General features: G+C 32.9%; 1 protein-coding gene and 1 long non-coding RNA gene across 2 annotated transcripts in view; one reads left to right on the forward strand and one right to left on the reverse strand.

Annotated features, from left to right (window-relative positions):
- Window positions 1-1,261: 1,261 nt before the first annotated feature.
- Window positions 1,262-1,710, reverse strand: LOC126879302 (uncharacterized). The gene is made up of 2 exons (XR_007696038.1): window positions 1,531-1,710; window positions 1,262-1,431 (listed from the first exon to the last, which is right to left on the reverse strand). It is a non-coding gene; the product is annotated as an uncharacterized LOC126879302 (long non-coding RNA).
- Window positions 1,711-1,960: 250 nt separating this feature from the next.
- LOC126879221 (nuclear cap-binding protein subunit 1) overlaps window positions 1,961-20,625 on the forward strand; it is an 84,567-nt gene continuing 65,902 nt past the window's right edge. Inside the window, exons 1-5 of the mRNA XM_050642278.1 lie at window positions 1,961-2,127; window positions 2,187-3,021; window positions 5,385-5,612; window positions 12,918-13,193; window positions 13,503-13,606. Coding sequence (XP_050498235.1) covers window positions 2,088-2,127; window positions 2,187-3,021; window positions 5,385-5,612; window positions 12,918-13,193; window positions 13,503-13,606 — 1,483 coding nt within the window. The 5' untranslated portion in view covers window positions 1,961-2,087. The remainder of the gene's footprint in view (window positions 2,128-2,186; window positions 3,022-5,384; window positions 5,613-12,917; window positions 13,194-13,502; window positions 13,607-20,625) is intronic.

Here is a 20,625-nt window from a genome sequence, read left to right on the forward strand (position 1 = left end):
ACATTCCATAATTAATTTAAAAACAAACACTAAACAGATAAAAAATAAGAAATCTCTTTACTAATCAACATTAATTTACTAATCTCTTTATCACTCTGACACTCGCGGTATTCTCAAGTTAGCGTGTATGCAAAAACACCAGTAATAGTGCACGCTAAATAGTGACGTCACTGACTTGATGACGTTTCGCGTGTACCTAACTTTTTTATTTGTGTACACGTTAGCGTGTACCTAGACACAGCGTTTACGTTTACGAACCAATGCAAGATTTTCTTGCCTTCTTTGAATTTGCTGTAAATGTTCTCGAACAATTGGGAGCATACTTGTGATTTTTATTAAAAAATTAACAAATTTGGTCCAAAGCACTTGTGATTTTATATAAGATTAAGGGCCGGTACTTGATGTCTCGATTAACAGCCCGTTAGTTAACGGAGGTTTAATCGGGACCTCTTTAGGGTATCTTGCGTTGTAATAAAGGCAATTATAATTATTATTATACTTATTTATAATTATTATAATACTTGTAATATTGTAATTGCATTTATTACAACGCAAGAGACCCTAAAGAGGTCCCGATATAACCTCCGTTAACTAACGGGCTGTTAATCGAGACATAAAGTACCGGCCCTTAGTTTTTATAGAAAATAATTACAAATATTAGTTTTTATATAAAAAAAAAATTAATTTCGTCCAAAACACGCTAATAATACTAGCATAACCTTCAAAACTGGTTAACTCGATACCTTTAGGGTTGTCGAGAGATTTTGGTAGAGTCGAGTCGATTTATCGAATGTCGTGAAACAAAGTTCCCGATTATCGAGTTAACTCGATCGACTAAAGTCGATAATCGAGTTTCGTGATCCACCTGCAGGACCTCTATACACGTTGCCAATTTTTTTTATATTCTGTATGATCCATGATCACTGATCACAGCCATTCAGGCCAAAGGTCTGTCATTTGTCACACCTTATTGTCAACGTCAGTGTCGTCAGTGAAAGTCAACAGTCGTCCACAGATCACCTACCTCCTCTAGATGTTTCACGATAACGCTTTGGTTAAATATGAAAAACAGCGCTCCATGCCGCTTGTATCGGAACTAATGCAAGCGGGAATTTCAAAATGTAATTTTGGTGGGAAGAAAATGTTAGGTTAAAATATTTTGTATAGTTGAAAAAAAAAATAATTTGGTTTTAAAATATGCAAATTATTTTTAATTTCAAATATACAAAATACCATTTGGGAAAAAATAAGACATGACAACGTATTTTTATTTATTTATTTAATACCAGCAAAACCACTTTGTATATACTTTTTTACAAATCGTATCTTTACAAATGAAATTATTAATAGTTATCTTCCAAATACTTCTACAAAAGGGTATCTCAAATGATTGAAACATGTGTGCATCTCTACTTGTTGAAGGACTTTCAACTAAAACAAAAAATTAATATAATTGATTTGATAATAACCATATTCATTTCACGTAAAATAATTTGTATTAATTATATATTTTCTGTAGGGGTTACTTACTTGGTGTTACATTCGTTTGCTTCCCTACACCACTAACTGTGTTACTTGTTCTCTAATAACAAATACTTGTTGAACTCACCATGCAAATGTAAGCTAGGAATTTGATCTTCCTAGGGATCTTCAAATCACATTCGTTTTGTTTCAAAAACTGTATTTGAATCCATTTTATCTAAATCAGGATTCTTTATTATAGCTAACAAAACATTTTTACCGACATAAAGATAAAAGATAAAGGCATACTGACAATTATGACAGTTGACAAATTATAATGACACTCAGACTCTGTGATATAGAAGAAATCTTCACTCCAGGTGCATGGCGACATCTCAAAAAATGTATCATTACTAAAAATGACATTTAGTTTAATATGACCTTGAGATACCTGCGTGAAACATCTAAAGAGAGTTAAGTGATCTGTGCAGTCGTCAGCTTGGACTGCTTGGAGTATAAATTAATTGTCATCTGTCAAAAAGTTCTATTTTACTTTAATTACAGTTGGCTCGGTTTCGAACATATTTCAAAGTTTTAAGCAAAATAAAGTTAATATAAACATAAAGATGAGTCGACGAAGGGCTCATGATGATGATGATGGATACGGTAAGGTTTTTTCCAATTTGTAATTGTTACATCTAATATTGTGACATACTTTTTTTTAGAGAGAGCATACAGAAAGCGGCGTCGTGTCTCAGAAAACCAAGAGATTGAAGACAGATTGGAATCTCTTATTCTCAGAGTAGGCGAAAAGAGTACGTCGTCCCTAGAAAGTAATTTGGAAGGCTTAGCTAGTGTTTTGGAAGCAGATCTTTCAACTTTTAGGGCCAAGATTTTAAGGATCCTCACAGATTGCGCTATTCGAATGCCTGAGAAATGTACCATTTATACAACATTAGTAGGGTTATTGAACGCTAAGAATTACAATTTTGGTGGAGAATTTGTAGAGTATATGGTAAAGAGTTTCAAGGAATCTTTAAAACAATGCAAATGGGATGCTGCCAGATATGCACTCCGATTTTTAGCAGATTTGGTAAACTGTCACGTCATTTCAAATACTTCGCTTCTGCAGCTACTAAACAATATGATAGATACAGCAAATGAAGATAACGTACCACAGGTTCGTAGAGATTGGTACGTTTTTGCCATACTTAGTACACTCCCATGGGTTGGACGAGAATTGTATGAAAAGAAAGAGAAGTCATTATATGACCTGATGACTCAAATTGAAGTATTTCTAAACAAAAGATCAAAGAAGCACCACAAAGCCTTAAGAGTTTGGGCAATAGATAGCCCCCATCCACAAGAAGAGTATCTAGATTGCCTCTGGGCACAAGTACGGAAGTTGAAGCAGGATAATTGGGCTGAAAAACATATTCCTAGGCCATATTTAGCTTTTGATTCTATCTTGTGTGAAGCCTTACAGCATAATCTACCTTCTATAATACCTCCACCTCATCACGAAACTTATGAGTACCCTATGCCTTGGGTTGTATTTAGGTGAGTGAATTTTTTGAATATTTATCTTCTATAGTCAGCACTTTGTGACAGTTTGCTATAATACATTGCCTCTTAAGGTAACAAGTACAGTAAAGCCTCCGTTAACCGAAATAGTGGGAGGAGGTCGGTTTGGATAACAAGATTTTCTGTTAAAAATAACATTGGTTTTTGTATTCTTCTTGTATCAAATTACATAGTATTGGAGAGATATGACTGCAAAACATCGTTGTCAAAGGAAAAACACAAAAGTAAATAGAATATTTCTTAAAAAAAACAAGTGTAAACATGTTCATTTCCTTAATTTTATTGCTTCTTTAAATTTACTATTTATTAACAAAATCATTAAAACTATCAGCCATTTCAGTTAAACAATGTTTCGGTTAAAAAGGTTTTGGTTAACGGAGGTTTTACTGTATAGCAACTTTTAAAACCAATTCCTCTATCATGTAATGTATAACAGAAAGGCAGTATTCTGATAAGTAGCAGTACATTTATTTTAACTGTAAAACTTTTTGTTGACTATTTAGCAAATACCATTTAGCTCAAACAATTAACAAAATTGTTCTAAAAATGAATGAGAATTAAGAGGCAACAGTATACAAGATATTTGGCACAAATATTCGTGATATAATAAAGAATGGCGGTACAGAGCCCAATTTGAGAAATATGTTAGTATGTGGAAGTTACTCTATAACTAAATAAAATATTGCAAAAAGGAGCCTGTACCATCATTAAGAAGAATAAAAAAATAAACTTTCTTCAAATAAACTTTTTTGTCCTATGCCTAGATTTTGTGTCATATTGGACCTAGTAAATTTTTTTATCTCTAACAAGAAATCAGACATATTTATAAATAAATGATTAGTCAACATAGAGAAAGTGTCACTGTCATTTTGTCAAGCCTGTGTCAGATTTCTGTTCTGTTATCTACATAGGGATTACGAATACTCTATGGCGCTACAGTAAAACGGGGGATACAATTTGTATTGAGTGTTCGTAATCCCTATGCAGATAACAGAACAGAAATCTGACGCAGGTTTGTCAAAATTACAGTGACACTTTCTCTATGTTGACTAATCAGTTATTTAGTTACAATATGTTCGATTTCTTGTTAAAAATAAAAATTTTTACTAGGTCCAATATGACACAAAATCTAGGCATGGGATAAAAGAGTTTATTTGAAGAAAGTGTATTTTTTTGTTCTTCTTAATGGCGCGGCGGTACAGGCTCCTTTTTGAAATATTTTATTTAGTTAGAGAGTAATTTCTACATACTAACAGATTTCTCAAATTAGGCTCTGTACAGCCGCAATTTTGGACCGCATTTGTTGCTACCTGTTGATTGCTACTGTTGCCTCTTAATCACAACCTAAATATTAACGTTTTGGAAGATATACTACTCACAATACTTGTTTTCTCACTATTTAACTATTGCTGTCTCTCAGTGGTCTAATTGGACCTGAATGCATGTCTGGTTTAAGAAACCAATGCTCTGTTTTTAAAAGAACTTTTCAGTACATTGTTCCTGTACATATCTTTTTTATTTATTTATTTATACGGGCAAGCCCAATTCGGTAATACATTAATGAGATATTGATAATTACAGTGTTGAATATATAAGAATAAAATGAGAGAGTACAAAACATTTAAAAAGACATGACAAAGTAAAATAATTACAAAACATTAATTACTAACAAATAACAAGGTTATGACATTGCTAAATATTTAATTTGGTTAAATGGTTCTTAAAAACATCAACAGAGTTACCAAAAAGTAAAAGGTCACCTAGGGAGTTAGCAAGTCTTAGGGCCGGTTGTTCGAACGCTAATCAACAATGATCATTATCAAATAATTAATTACTGTCAATGTCAACTTTGTTTAGGTTGTTAAAAAGTCTATGGAGTCTATAATCAATTAATATAACAATAATTATTAACATAATTAATAATAAATCTCATAATTGTAATTAATTATGTTTTCAGCAACCCAAACAAAGTTGACATTGACAGTTTTGGTGACAGTAATGAAATATTTGATAATGATCATTGTTGATTAGCGTTCGAACAACCGGCCCTTAGTGTTCTAGGAACAAAAGTAAAATATGAGTAATTATATCTATGAAAAGAAATATGAAAGGTTTGAACTTGTCTTGTTGATCGTGGTGGAACAAACAACAATATTTTAGCAAGGAGTTCAGGGCAGTAATATATGCCATTGATAATATTAAACAATACTGTAAGATCTTTACGCTTTACGATATCTAGGTATTTACCTGAATTTAAAAGGATAAGCATTCCGATTCATGTATACACTTCCCTATGCAACACTATATCAATGTACTTATTTTACAATAATTTGTTTTAGGTTATTTGACTACACAGACTGTCCAGAAGTGCCCATTTTACCAGGAGCCCAAACTATTGAAAGATTTCTCATTGAAGAGCATCTTCATTCAATCATTGAACTGTACCACCTGGAAAGGAAAGATTGTGCTGCTCACCTGTTGAATTTCCCTTATAAGTTAAAAATTCCCTTGGAATACTGTATCGTAGAAGTCATTTTTGGAGAATTGTTTCACATGCCCAAGCCAAGGTAAGGATATAATGTTCATTATTATTATTGTACAAATTTTGAACAGTGTGATAGAACAATTTGTGTCATTAGGATTTATTTATTCCAAAAACAAACACGTTTTAAAAATAAAATATAATTATATGTAGAAAACGCTAGACTAAAGGCAGAAACGCATTACAGAGTCATGGATGTGACTCGACTCGTCGTGGACTAGTCTAGCTCAGTCTTTACGTTGTTTTTAATCTTCATGAACGCATTTGGAAGTCACGGAGGCGGCGAGAACTTAATTAAATCTTTAATGAGAATCTCAAATCTACTGTATTGTTCGTGACAAGTCACGTCCATGACTCTCTAATGCGTTTCTGCCTTTAATCTCTCCAGCACCACTGTTAAAAATATCTATAGTGTTTTCATCCATTTTGAAAAACTTTGAATTATCCGTGACTCTGAGACTTTGTAAACACAACTCCTCCATCATTATACCAGATAGAGTGACAAATGAGGTATCAAATGAAAGCTTATAAGCCAAGGATGGTATTTCTCCAGATCTCAAAGTTACAATTATTCAGAAAAAGAAAGTTTACAAAGAATATCTGTATCTAGGGGAATATCTGGGGGAACTAAATCCCCCACTCTCTTTAATGAGTTTTCTGCATTAAGGGCTCAATGTAAACGCTTAAAACAATGATGTTATCGTGATTACATTGCATTTACTGAATCATCTCTCAGGGATAATATTGGAAATTTTTGGAAATTTGTTAGTAATAAAAATAGCAAGCCTAATATACCATCAGTGGTACACTATAATAATATCACTGGTTCTAGTGGTACAGAAATTGTTAATTTGTTTGCTGAATATTTTTCAAATACTTATAGTGAAGCGTTCAACTGGACAAGACAACAACTGGATACTGAAGGAGGCAGAAAAATGAATCGGCCTCACACGTTGGGTGCCAGTTGAAGCGTTTTACCTGTCTGCTCTAATGGGATCAAGGAAAGACTATCTATAGAGATACTGGGGAGTCGAAATGGGGCTAGCAGAAGGAACAGACACGCAAACCTTCATGCGAACGGCAGCTCATTTTTTGTGCGGTGGCAGGTCGTAGATTCGTTGGGAGGGGTAGGAGGGTTTAAAGAAGACTAAACTACATAACCAAATAAGCAAAGGATACTTACACAGACTTGAGGACTTTCCTACTATTTAAACAAATTGGGACGCCGTTTGAAAAATCCTCAAATTCTCATATCGAGTACTTACTGGAAAGCAACTGGGGGACATTCATCGTAGATTCCTCATTGGGGTTATAGTGGGCTACAAATTATCATCATTTGGCTTCTATGCCATTATATTTTCTTCTGTTCTAAAACTTATTCACTTGTATTAGATATCTGTTAATAATTTTCTTAAATAAAGAGGTTACAGAAATAAAGATGTGTACATTTTATAATGTTTATTTAAACCTTAATACCTTTTTATTTTTATTGAGAATAGACACATTCTCAAACCAGAAATGAATAATAATAACAAAATACATGATTTTACAATTTTTAACCTTATTTTTAGCAGTGTACCAAAACAAAAATTTGACATGGCTGTCAAATGTCACTGCCATCTAATATTTACTTTACATAATATATTTTCCATGTTGAAAACAAACATTTTTAATTATGTAAAACCTTTACCAATAATATCCACTTGTGAATTATTTAAAATAAACATTATCATACCTTGTTAAAACAAAAATCCATGTCACAACACTTGGAACTTCAAAATTTTCCATTCAGACGGGGCTGGGAGGGGAAGATATTCAAATCATTACAAAACTGGATAAAATCGATACCAAATAATATCATCTGGGCATTTCTTACTGGAACATGAACAAATCAAAACATCATAAAAATAGCAACAGCTACATAAAGGACAGGAACCAGGAAACCACGCACTTCTTTTACCGGCAAATCAAACTGCATAACAATAGAACTGTTTCACAATAATATATCCATTAAAATGCCGTGAAACTATTGTCATTATATTCCTTGACATGTTAGAAATCCATTAGTTCTTTTACTATAAGAAGAAAACCATTTTGGCCGGCAAAGTGCGACTTTCTGCGAGTCTGTTAGTTGAGTTCTAACAAAAAGATGCTTACAGAGCTGATGTACTTTTAGAACTCAACTAACAGACTCGCAGAAAGTCGCACTTTGCCGGCCAAAATGGTTTTCTTCTTATAGTAAAAGAACTAATGGATTTCTAACATGTCAAGGAATATAATGACAATAGTTTCACGGCATTTTAATGGATATATTATTGTGAAACAGTTCTATTGTTATGCAGTTTGATTTGCCGGTAAAAGAAGTGCGTGGTTTCCTGGTTCCTGTCCTTTATGTAGCTGTTGCTATTTTTATGATGTTTTGATTTGTTCATGTTCCAGTAAGAAATGCCCAGATGATATTATTTGGTATCGATTTTATCCAGTTTTGTAATGATTTGAATATCTTCCCCTCCCAGCCCCGTCTGAATGGAAAATTTTGAAGTTCCAAGTGTTGTGACATGGATTTTTGTTTTAACAAGGTATGATAATGTTTATTTTAAATAATTCACAAGTGGATATTATTGGTAAAGGTTTTACATAATTAAAAATGTTTGTTTTCAACATGGAAAATATATTATGTAAAGTAAATATTAGATGGCAGTGACATTTGACAGCCATGTCAAATTTTTGTTTTGGTACACTGCTAAAAATAAGGTTAAAAATTGTAAAATCATGTATTTTGTTATTATTATTCATTTCTGGTTTGAGAATGTGTCTATTCTCAATAAAAATAAAAAGGTATTAAGGTTTAAATAAACATTATAAAATGTACACATCTTTATTTCTGTAACCTCTTTATTTAAGAAAATTATTAACAGATATCTAATACAAGTGAATAAGTTTTAGAACAGAAGAAAATATAATGGCATAGAAGCCAAATGATGATAATTTGTAGCCCACTATAACCCCAATGAGGAATCTACGATGAATGTCCCCCAGTTGCTTTCCAGTAAGTACTCGATATGAGAATTTGAGGATTTTTCAAACGGCGTCCCAATTTGTTTAAATAGTAGGAAAGTCCTCAAGTCTGTGTAAGTATCCTTTGCTTATTTGGTTATGTAGTTTAGTCTTCTTTAAACCCTCCTACCCCTCCCAACGAATCTACGACCTGCCACCGCACAAAAAATGAGCTGCCGTTCGCATGAAGGTTTGCGTGTCTGTTCCTTCTGCTAGCCCCATTTCGACTCCCCAGTATCTCTATAGATAGTCTTTCCTTGATCCCATTAGAGCAGACAGGTAAAACGCTTCAACTGGCACCCAACGTGTGAGGCCGATTCATTTTTCTGCCTCCTTCAGTATCCAGTTGTTGTCTTGTCCAGTTGAACGCTTCAAATGGCGCCCCACGTTGGGCGCCATTTGAAGCGTTTTACATGTCTGCTCATATGGGAACAAGGAAAGACTATCTATAGAGGTACTGGGGGGTAAGAATGGGGCTAAAGAAGAAGAAGCAGACACATAAAGCCTCGTTGCGGGACGGCAGCTCATTTGTTGTGCGGGAGCTAGGTCGTAGATTCGTTAGGGAGGGTGAAGGGGTGTTAAGATGACTACACTACCATAACTAAATACATAAGGGTACTTACTCTGACTAGAGGATCTTTCTACTATTTAACAAAAAGGGACGCCGTTTGAAATAAATCCTCTATTTCACCTATGGGTACTTACTGGATACTTTCTTACTTACGGGTACCAATCGGGGGAACAATCATCATTGATTCCTCTTTGGGGTTAGACTGGGCAACATCTTTTCTTATTATTGGCTTCTATGCCATATTCTTTCTTTTCTCCTGAACTAAAACTTTCATACAGTTGCATTAGTTTTCTGTTAAAATTTTTCCAAAGGCTACAGAAATGAGATGATAGATACACTTTCACAAACATTTATTTAAAACTTTACGGTGTTTTTTTTTTAAACAAACAAAAAAACTTTTAACAGGAAATGATTTTACAGGACAAAATATCTACAAATCTTTTACATTACAAAAAAAATCTTCAATTTAACATAACAAAAGAATGACAAAAGAACTTGTTGGACAGTGTATGTCAAAACAAAATTTTGACGCAGCTGTCAAAGGTCAAAGTCACTGTCATTTTAATTTACAAGTTGCATCATGAAAGCACAAACAACTATTATTTTTCAAAACTCTTTACCAACAAAAATATTTATCCATTTGGGATCCTTGCAAAATTTAAAAAAATATATCATACCATATTTAAATAAAATCCTTTATCACACGTCACAAACTACACGGAAAGGGGGTTCATCTACAAACAAACAGGGTCATCGACCTGAGGTGGGCTTCATGGCTTCCTTTTTATTTCGGGGCAATCAACTGCAGTGGTGTCATGGCAAAATTAGCAGTGCGGGAACGCAGTGCCGGAACGCACTGCTAATTTTTGTTTACAAATCCTAAATTTTCTATTATTTTTTTTCTTTTCTTAACCAGTGCGGGAACGGCGTTCCCACGCGTTCCCGCACCATGACACCACTGATCAACTGGATAAACATCACGGGACTGGAACTCAAAATGTCTACATCAGGACATCAATCGGGACTCGGAAGACTTCATTTAAACAGGAACTTGGACAAGATACAGGGACTTCATACCACGCCGGCGTATAGTACTGCGTCACAACTCAAACACAGTGTAAGAGCACCCAACTTCACTACGGGGTAAAAAAAACATCGTGCCCTCACACTAGATCTTCCAGAACGACATACTATACCCTTTACCGGCGGGTAACAAAAGGCACCACGCCCTTTTGGGGTGAGTCGGCAAGCGATCTTCACGCTTGAAGAAATCAAACCGGACTGATCTGCGCTTCGGTCTGAAGCCACAGATCGGGGAAAATACGACGGAAGTACCGAGCGATTTTGATCCTTAGGGATGCTTAGTTGACAAGAACTCAACTTTCAGTTCAAGATTTGTTCTAGAAAGTTCATCTACGCATTAGAACTGTACTTTTGTCAACACTTCTTACAAATTCTGTTTTTGCGTCTCAAATAAACAGGAATCTTGTAACACATTGAAATGTTGCTGCAATACTTCATGGCTGTATACAGGGTCGGCTTGGGATCTTATAATGATATTGAACTTCACAAAATAAATTAAAAAAATAGACATTCTTTTTGGGAATTGGGATATTAAATTAATGTTGGAGTTTTTTTCAAACGTTACAATAGTGATAGAGATTGTGTTTTAGTCCTGTCGCCCGGGGGGGGGGGCTTCTTAATTCAGATGGACTTATTTTTATGTATTTTGGCCCATAGAACACGAATTTTTTGGGTAACAGTTGATCCGGATGTCGATAAGATTGTTATAAACAAAGAAGTTGAGGAATTACATAACAGCGATTTCTCGCAAAACAAAACATTTTTTAGTATTTTTTGGGTCATTCTAACCAAAAAATGTTCCTACAAGTTTTTTCGTAGGATGCATAGTTTTCGAGATAGACGCGGTTGAACTTTCAAAAAATCGAAAAATTGCAATTTTTGAACCCGAATAACCTTTTGAATAAAAAATAAAATAGCAATTCTGCTTACCGCCTTTAAAAGTTTGAGTCAAATTATATCTGTTTTGAATATTTGCATTGCTAAAAATTTATTTTTTGATTGTTAAAAAAATCTATAAACACATAGTGTTTCCCGTGCCTAATACATGCGTTTTAATGCATGCTACGTAGAAATAGCCCCGCTTGCACTTTTACCTCTCTACCTACTCGTTCGATTTTAAATGAGAAATCATTGAAAACATCACTCAAGCACTAGGTGTTTATAGCTTTTTTTGACAAGGTGTGATAGCAACGGAATGGAACTTAATGTTAAAAAGTGTTAATGTTAATGGTTTTTGGTCAAAATAGAACTCCTACAAATCATATCTATACTATTAAGGATTGTCCTTTAGACTCTGTATCTCAGATAAAAGACCTAGGTGTTGTACTCGATTCCAGCTTATCCTACATCCCCCATATCTCATCTATTGTCTCAAAATCACTTCAACTTTTAGGGTTTATCAAACATTGTACTAAAGACTTTCTAAATATCCCATCCATAGAAATACTGTATTGTTCACTTGTGAGACCTCACCTAGATTACTGTTCATGTGTTTGGTCTCCACACTATATATAACACCCATATTCTAGCTATCGAGAGAGTTCAGCACAAGTTCTTAAGATTTGTTGCATTTAAACAAAACCAGAGGGTTGATGAAATTAACTATTTTAATATAGAAAAGTCTCTCAACATAACCTCTCTCCAAATCCGATGCATGTATAAGGATCTCACAATGTTTTATAATATACTACACTACACTATAATAATTTTGGTCCTCAACTATTGGAGAAAATTAGCCTCCATGTTCCCAGTTGACAAACGAGACTAAATCAACCTTTTTACATTATACAATTATACCCCATCACACTAACTACGGACACAACTCCTTCATGTCCAGAACACCTAGGTTTGCTAACCAATATTCGGAAGGTCTAGATTGTTATAGTTTTCCAAATGAATTTTCAGCTCAGCTTAAAAACTGTGTGTGATAACTTGATATCCTTGTTTTGTACATTTTTTGTTAATGTTTGTTATTCAATGTTCCTAGGTTGTATGATTAAAATTTTTAAATTTACTTTAAGTTGGGTTATAAATCTCCTGTGATTAATGTTTATACTGTATTTTAATTGGGTGATTGCCCGTTGATAAATAAAATAAAATAAAGGTGAGAAATTTGACCTAGGACTTACGGTTATAGAGTTGTAACCAGAAATACTGTTTTAAAGTTGCCAAAATAGTACAAGCGATATATTTTATTTGACGCATCTTAGCAAGAAGAAAACAAATATATCCTTTAAGTTTCATGTCTGTCTGTCCGCAAATATAATTCCTACCTTATTAGAACTACTAGAATAACAAATGAGGAGTTAAGTGAGAGCTTACAACTCAAGGTTGGTATTAAAGGTGTATTAGGTATTAATCCCAAAGATGCTATATGAGGTATAAGAAGATTTAATGAGAAATTTAACCTCAGACTTTTGGTTCCAGAGTTGCTCCTGGAAGTAGTGTTTTAAGGTTGTCAAAATAGTACAAGCGATATATTATTTGACGCGCCATAGCAAGACAAGAATAAATTACTTCCCGTTTTATATCACTTTGTTATTAATAAATAAATATTATTTATTTTTCGCCTAATCAAATGTTTCTTTACAAATACTTTATTGATTTCTTTATTTTCAGATACATTGAAATCGCCTATGGTGCTATTTTAATCGAATTGTGTAAACTACAACCCTCTACCATGCCTCAAGTACTTGCACAAGCTACTGAGATGCTATTCAACCGAATAGATACTATGAACGTTTCTTGCTTCGATAGATTCGTTAACTGGTTCTCTTATCACTTGAGCAACTTCCAGTTCAGATGGTCTTGGGAGGACTGGGATTCCTGTTTGACTTTGGATGATGAGCATCCCAAGCCTAAGTTTATTAGAGAAACTATGTTGAAATGTATGAGGTAAGATCAATCATAAAGAAACATCTGTACCCTTTTTACTACAAAAATATGCTTACATCAATCAAAATTTCTGAAGTCAGAGCACTGCCAAAACATTAGAATATTAGAATATGACTTTTTATTATGACCAAGTCTCTCTTAGTGAGAAGTTAGGCATCATTACTTGTCAGAGAAATTTTTCTTTGTTATTGTTTACTGTACAAATAATATAATCCTTTATCCTAATTAGTGATGTTAATCGGGCGTGTTTTTGTAGTAAAAAGGGTATAATTAAGTTTATGATTTAAACTTCCTGTTCTTTGTTTGCAGGCTATCTTATTACCAGCGAATTCGGGAAATTCTACCCGAGAGTTTTAGCAAATTTATCCCAGAAAAAACCGAACCCGATTATAAACACGCCAAAGAAGGAGCTTGTAAGTCTTTTTTATCAATCTATAATAACATTTTATTGCTTAATATCTTTTTAAGATGAGGTGGGGTAAAATAAATAGAACAAAAGTATAAAAAATATATTTTACTCAAGAAACAGTATATACATTTTTTAAATAACTATTCTAATAATTAAATAAAATGATACAGTGAAATTTAAATTGAGGATGGATTACTAACAGGATTACTATGACAACAGTGTAACAATTAAATTTCAAAAATATAAGATTAAGTCAAGTTACACTAGAACATGTATTATTTATAGACGGAGAGGCAGCGCTGAAAAATCTCTTTGAATTTACTAAAGCTAGATTTTTCACAGTTGATTACTGTGATTGTGTAGAGAAACATACTGCGGTCGGTCAAGCGAAACGTAGAACAGGGGTTACTGAGAAGGTATCAAAGTTGCTTTCCTACGAAGGTAATTAAATCCGTTTACTAAGACTGAAAATCAGTACACACATTCTAATTTGAATATAAATAAAAGTTATTATAGTCGGTCAGCTGTATGACGGGACAGGGCCGGTCGGTCGGCCCCAGTGAATGTACAGGGTTATTCACTATATTTTGACCCCCTTGTCAACTGCTTTATTTACAGAATTAGAAAAAAATGAAAATACAAAAGTTATTCGATTTTTAAATTATGATTTTTTGACATATACCTATATCGTACTAGTGACGTCATCCATTTGGGCGTGATGACGTAATCAACTATTTTTTTTATGGGAATAGGGGTCTAGTGCTAGCTCATTTGAACGGTTATTCAATTCTCTATACAGTACTATAAACATTAAGATCTTTCTTTATACAGGGTGTCAATTTTTTTCTGAATTATTAATTAAACAGTTAATTTAATTACAAAAAAATTTTTTGGACACCCTGTATAATTAATCATGTTAATGTTTATATTACTGAATAGGAAATTGAATAACCTTTCAAATGAGCTGGCACTAGACCCCTATTCCGATAAAAAATAGTCGATTACGTCATCACGCCCAAATGGATGACGTCACTAGTACGATATACAGTATGTCCCTGTAAGTTGTATCCATATGGAAAACTTTTTTATTATTAATTTTACGAAAAAAAGTTATTCTTTATAAAAAGCTCTGCATGGTCCAAAACCTAAGATTTAACCATCAAATATCAAAATTTTTGAATATTACACGAGGTATGTCAAAAAGTTTGAATTTCACTCAAGAGTAAAGTAGCTTTATTTTTCGCAATATTGAAAATTGCTATTATGAAAAGTTGTTTGGAATTAAAAACTGTATTTCTAGTATGCAATTACATCCTTCTAATTGAAAATTTTTTTTTTTTTAAATTATAACTAGGTACATTATTTTCAGTTATTTTAATTCAGATAACTCTTTTATTAATAATTTTACGAAAGAAAGTGATTCTGAATAAAAAGTTCTGCATGGTCTAAAATCTAAAATACAACCATATTTTGTCAAATTTTATCAATTTTATACGAGGTATGTCAAAAAATATGAATTTCGCTCAAGAGTAAAACACGTTTATTTTTCACAATATCGAAAATTGTTATTATGAAAAGTTATTTAGAATTAAAAACTATGTTTTACTACGTAATTACATCCTTTTAATTGAAATATTTTGAACTATAAAGGTACTTTACTTTTGATCTAAATTTATCTTTTTTGAAATACCTCGTATAAAATTGATAAAATTTGATATAAAATGGTTGTATTTTAAGTTTTAGACCATCCAGAACTTTTTATTAAGAATCACTTTTTTTCGTAAAATTAATAATAAAAGATTTATCAGAATTGAAATAACTGAAAAAATGATAGTTATCCATAATTTCTCAAAAAATTTTTTTTTCAATTAGAAGGATATAATTGCATATTAGAATATAGTTTTTAATTCCAAACAACTTTTCATAATAGCAATTTCCAATATTACGAAAAATAAAGCTACTTTACTCTTGAGTGAAATTTAAACTTTTTGACATACCTCGTATAATATTCAAAAAATTTGATATTTGATCGTTAAATCTTAGGTTTTGGACCATGCAGAGCTTTTTATAAAGAATAATTTTTTTTCGTAAAATTAATAATAAAAAAGTTTTCCATATGGATACAACTTACAGGGACATACTGTATATGTCAAAAAATCATAATTTAAAATGACGTAGTATTTTTGTAAAAATGGTATATCCGTAAAATAAATAAATAAAAAAATAAAAAAACAATCGAATAACTTTTGTATTTTACATTTTTTTCTAATTCTGTAAATAAAGCAGTTTATAGGGGGGTCAAAATATACTGAATAACCCTGTACATTCACTGGGGTCGACCGACCGAATCTGTCCCATCATACAGCTGACCGACTATAATAACTTTTATTTATATTTAATTTAGAATGTGTGTACTGATTTTCAGCCTTAGTAAATGGATTTAATTACCTTCGTAGGAAAGCAACTTTGATACCCTCTCAGTAACCCCTGTTCTACGTTTCGCTTGACCGACCGCAGTATGTTTCTCTACACAATCACAGTAATCACCTTTGAAAAATCTAGCTTTAGTAAATTCAAAGAGATTTTTCAGCGCTACCTCTTGGACTATTATTGGAATTATTGGACAATTTAAGATTTCCTGAAGTTCTTTAAAATTATGGATGAAAATATCATCTATAAAAAGTTTCTCTTGGTTAATTCGAAGTTAACCCTGTAATTTTCATTCCCTGCTTCAGAATGCAATATCTGTTTATGCACAATATCCTTAACATTGTTTCAACCATATACAGTGATGAGCATTCTAATAACCGGCAAAAAAGGCGAAAGATGGAAAACATAATAACTTGTGAAATAAAACGAGATGAAACTATAGGTCTGGATCCCGCGTATGAAAAAAAAGTTGATTAATAGCAAGCTGAAAATTTGTTAATAGCTTAAGGGTGTCTAGTCCAATAAACTTTGATATATGGGAACACTGAAACAGGGGTAGTTTTAATTGTGGAACAGGTTAAAAATTTGGAACGGTCACAGCACATAAACGGCACATTTATTTTGTCCGACAGAACAGACTTAAACTCTCCGAACAGAGATTAAACTCTCATGAAAAAATCAGACTGCTATTTTTCGCCTGTCATAATTCCTGTCATTTGACATATTCTACATGTTCCACTCATTAAAACGCCCATTTGGTGATAAATAGCAGTCTGATTTTTGCATGAGAGTTTAATCTCTGTTCGAAGAGTTTAAGTCTGTTCTGTCGGACAAAATAAATGTGCCGTTTTCGTGCTGTGACCGTTCCAAATTTTTAACCTGTTCCACAATTAAAACTGCCCCTGTTCCAGTGTTCACACATATCAAAGTTTATTCGACTAGACACCCTTAAGCTATTAACAAATTTTCAGCTTGCTATTAATCAACTTTTTTTTCATACGCGGGATCCAGACCTACTAGTACAGGTGGGACATTACTATTACCCACCTTTAGACGCATCGGACGAGTTTGGCAAGTACCACTGTGACAGTGACAGTTTTAATTGACATACTCCAATACGTCTAAAGGTATACATCAATATACTTAATGACAATTTATAGGTTTCTATCGCTAAATTTCTTACCTCTACTAGTTTCATCTCGTTTTATTTCACAACTTATTATGTTTTCCATCTTTTGCGTTATTGTGGCAGTTATTAGTGCGCTCATAACTGTACTTATTACATTGTTGGCAATACTACTTATTTACACTTGCGATCATAAAAAGCGGGTCACTCGATGAATTATTCAAGTTAGATATCTCGAATTTTCTAAACCTGTTGTCCGATTTTAGTGATTTTTTTAGTATGTTATACCCTTATTCTTTAGCAATATCGCTATAATAATATTGTTGCTAGACAGGTAAATTGTCATTGTATACCGGGTGTAACAATCATACTGTGTTTATTCCTCAAAGGTAGGAACACCGTGTGGAATGTTTTAGCATAGATAAAATATCGAAATTAAAACTCAATTGTAGCCTTAGGCTTTCTTAACATTTTCTTTTTTGATTTATTTGTTTATGTCAGATAATAAAAAAGTTAGGCACGTTAATAACTATCCATGTTCTTCATCAATACAGGGTGTTTCTAAATAAGTGCGACTTTTAAGGGGTAATTATTATTCTGCATGAAAAAATAATGACAGTTTGTTTTATAAACGTATGTCCGCAAATGCTTCGTTTCCGAGATACGGGATGTTGAAGTTTTTCTTACAAACTGACGATTTATTTATTGCTCTAAAACCCGAGATATGCAAATGAAATTTGGTAGGTTTTAAGGGACAGTTATTGTGCGTGCATTTTTTGTTATACAATTAATAATTCTATATTCAACATTGGCGTGCATACGGGTATAAACATTTTAGATACATCCCGTATGCACAAAAATAGTGAATATAAAATTCTTAATTGTATGTCAAAAAATGCGGCATAAATACCTCTTAACACCTACCAAATTTCATTTGCATATCTCAACCGGTTTTAGAGCAATAAATAAATCGTCAGTTTGTAACAAAAAATTCAACATCCCGTATCTCGAAACCGAAGAATTTGCGGCCATACGTTTATAAAGCAAATGGTCATTATTTTTTCATGCAGAATTACCCCTTAAAGTTTGTCGCACTTATTTAGAAACACCCTGTATTGATGAAGAACATGGTTAGTAATAACGTGCCTAACTTTTTTATTATCCAACAAAAACAAATAAATCAAAAAATAAAATGTTAAGAAAGCCTAATGCCACCATTGAGGTTTAATTCCAATATTTTATCTATGCTAAAACATTCCACAGGTTGTTCCGAACTTTGAGGAATAAACACAGTATGATTGTTACACCCGGTATACAATGACAATTTACCTGTCTATCAACAATATTATAGCGATATTGATAAAGAATAAGGCTGTAACATACTAAAAAATCACTCAAATCGGACAACAGGTTTAGAAAATTCGTGACATCTAACTTGAATAATTCATCGAGTGACCCGCTTTTTATGATCGCATTGTTTCTTTCTTTGATGTTTAACTAATTAACCAACTAATAATTCTTAGTATGGAGGGAGCTGGGAAACCAACTGGGATTTTGAAAAGGCTTTGGTACTAGAGAGGCAGTATTTACCATACATACAGTGCAATACTCACAGAGTAAACTAAAAAGGGGGTAGTTCCCTAGGTTGGCTGTATACCATATAGTTAAAAAACTCTAACATGAAGTAAAAACCACTTCTATGTAATAGGTAGATTTATTAAAAATTAAAAAAATCCCAATGGATTGAATAAAATATGTCCAATTCAGAACGTTTTCGGACCTATCAGTCCATCATCAGTGAATTCAAATACTTGCTAAATAGCCCCAGAACATGCTGAAACTCTATCAAGAAACTCAATCAACCATCTTAGGCCAACGTTGGTAACTTGGTTGGCCAACTTGGTAGTCAACGTTGGTCTAAGATGGTTGATTGAGTTTCTTGATAGAGTTTCACCATGTTCCCGGAGGTTATATCTTTTAACATCGGCGTTTAGCCTGATCAATATTACTTCAACATAATGTAGATTGAATTATAATTTCAACCATTGTTTGGTTCTGGAGCTATTTAGCAATTATTTGAATTCACTGATGATGGACTGATAGGTCCGAAAACGTTCCGAATTGGACATAATTTGTAGGGTCGGAAAACTAAAGCACATAAGTCAAAAACTATAGATTTTCAGAAATCGAATAAAACTGTATAAAAAAATAATTCAATATTTCTTAAAAACATTTATTGCATTTTATGAGAGTGTGTATAACGTTCTTACTTGTAGCTAAGTATGACTCTATAAAAAAGTATGGAAAATTGTTTTTCCTGACTTATGTTAAAAATAACACAAGTATATATGACTTATGTCTAACAGCACAACTAGGAATTTTAGTTTGTTACAACACAATATTTTCTTCCATCAATCCATATTAGCTACATTTTCCTTACTAGGGAAATCTATATAAAATTTATGGAAAACATTAATTTGGTATTATTGTTAGTAGAGAAACTAAGTCATCTTTTTGTCTTTTGATATAGTTAAAGGCAATAGTGATATAATTGGAATGTTATTAGGTATGAAGGATGGGTGCAGCCCAAAAGATTAACTGTCATTAACACGCTTAACTTCACGCGCAACTTTGATATGTATATCCAAAAAGCATAGGCCCCAAGTTGGATACGACCTATCATATTCACAACAACTCGGATACATAATATTAAGAAAAATAAATATTTAGAATATTATAGAAATTGAATCAATGATGTATCAAAGTTGCGCGTGAAGTTGCGCATCAACACGCCTAGTGTTGATGATAGTTGAGATTTTGGGGGGAGACCCATAAAGGATTCTCTCCGTCTTAAATGTATCTTGTGAAAATTTGATTCCATTTGTAAGGTGTCTTTGTAAGATACCATTCTAAATTCCTTATCATAGCGGAGCCACCTTTTGTCCAACCATTTAAACTGCTTTCCATCTACATCTTTATTTCTTAATACCAAAGTAAAATCCAAAAAGTCCGTATTTCGACAACTTGAAATTTGTTACTGCTGGCCTAATAAGTTGACTCCAGTCATGAGGAAGATATATTTGGATTTCTGTTTTCTTTTTTCTTTCTATTATTCCATGAATTGTTTAACTTCTAAATGGCTATGTTCGGGAACCATAAATTGATGGTTGATTCCCTCTACTGTAAATTATCTACAGCCCACGTAAACATAGAACCCACGTGAGAATTTCTATTCTGACCTCCACAGGTATCAGAGTAAAATATTACACTTCTTGTGTTTTTAGTTAGGTTTGTTTGAAGATGTTTAAAGAGACACGATGCAATCTGATTCGCTCCTCGAGCAGCAGTAGATTCATACCACACATATCATAAAGCTCTTCTAGTCTTGTTGCCATGTACAGTCAAATTGAACGTCCACAATTGACGTTTATAAAAAGCTACATAAGAAGTCAATGATGGAGTCGGTA

The sequence above is a fragment of the Diabrotica virgifera genome, chromosome 1 (assembly GCF_917563875.1).
Source record: "Diabrotica virgifera virgifera chromosome 1, PGI_DIABVI_V3a".
Lineage (NCBI taxonomy): Eukaryota > Metazoa > Arthropoda > Insecta > Coleoptera > Chrysomelidae > Diabrotica > Diabrotica virgifera.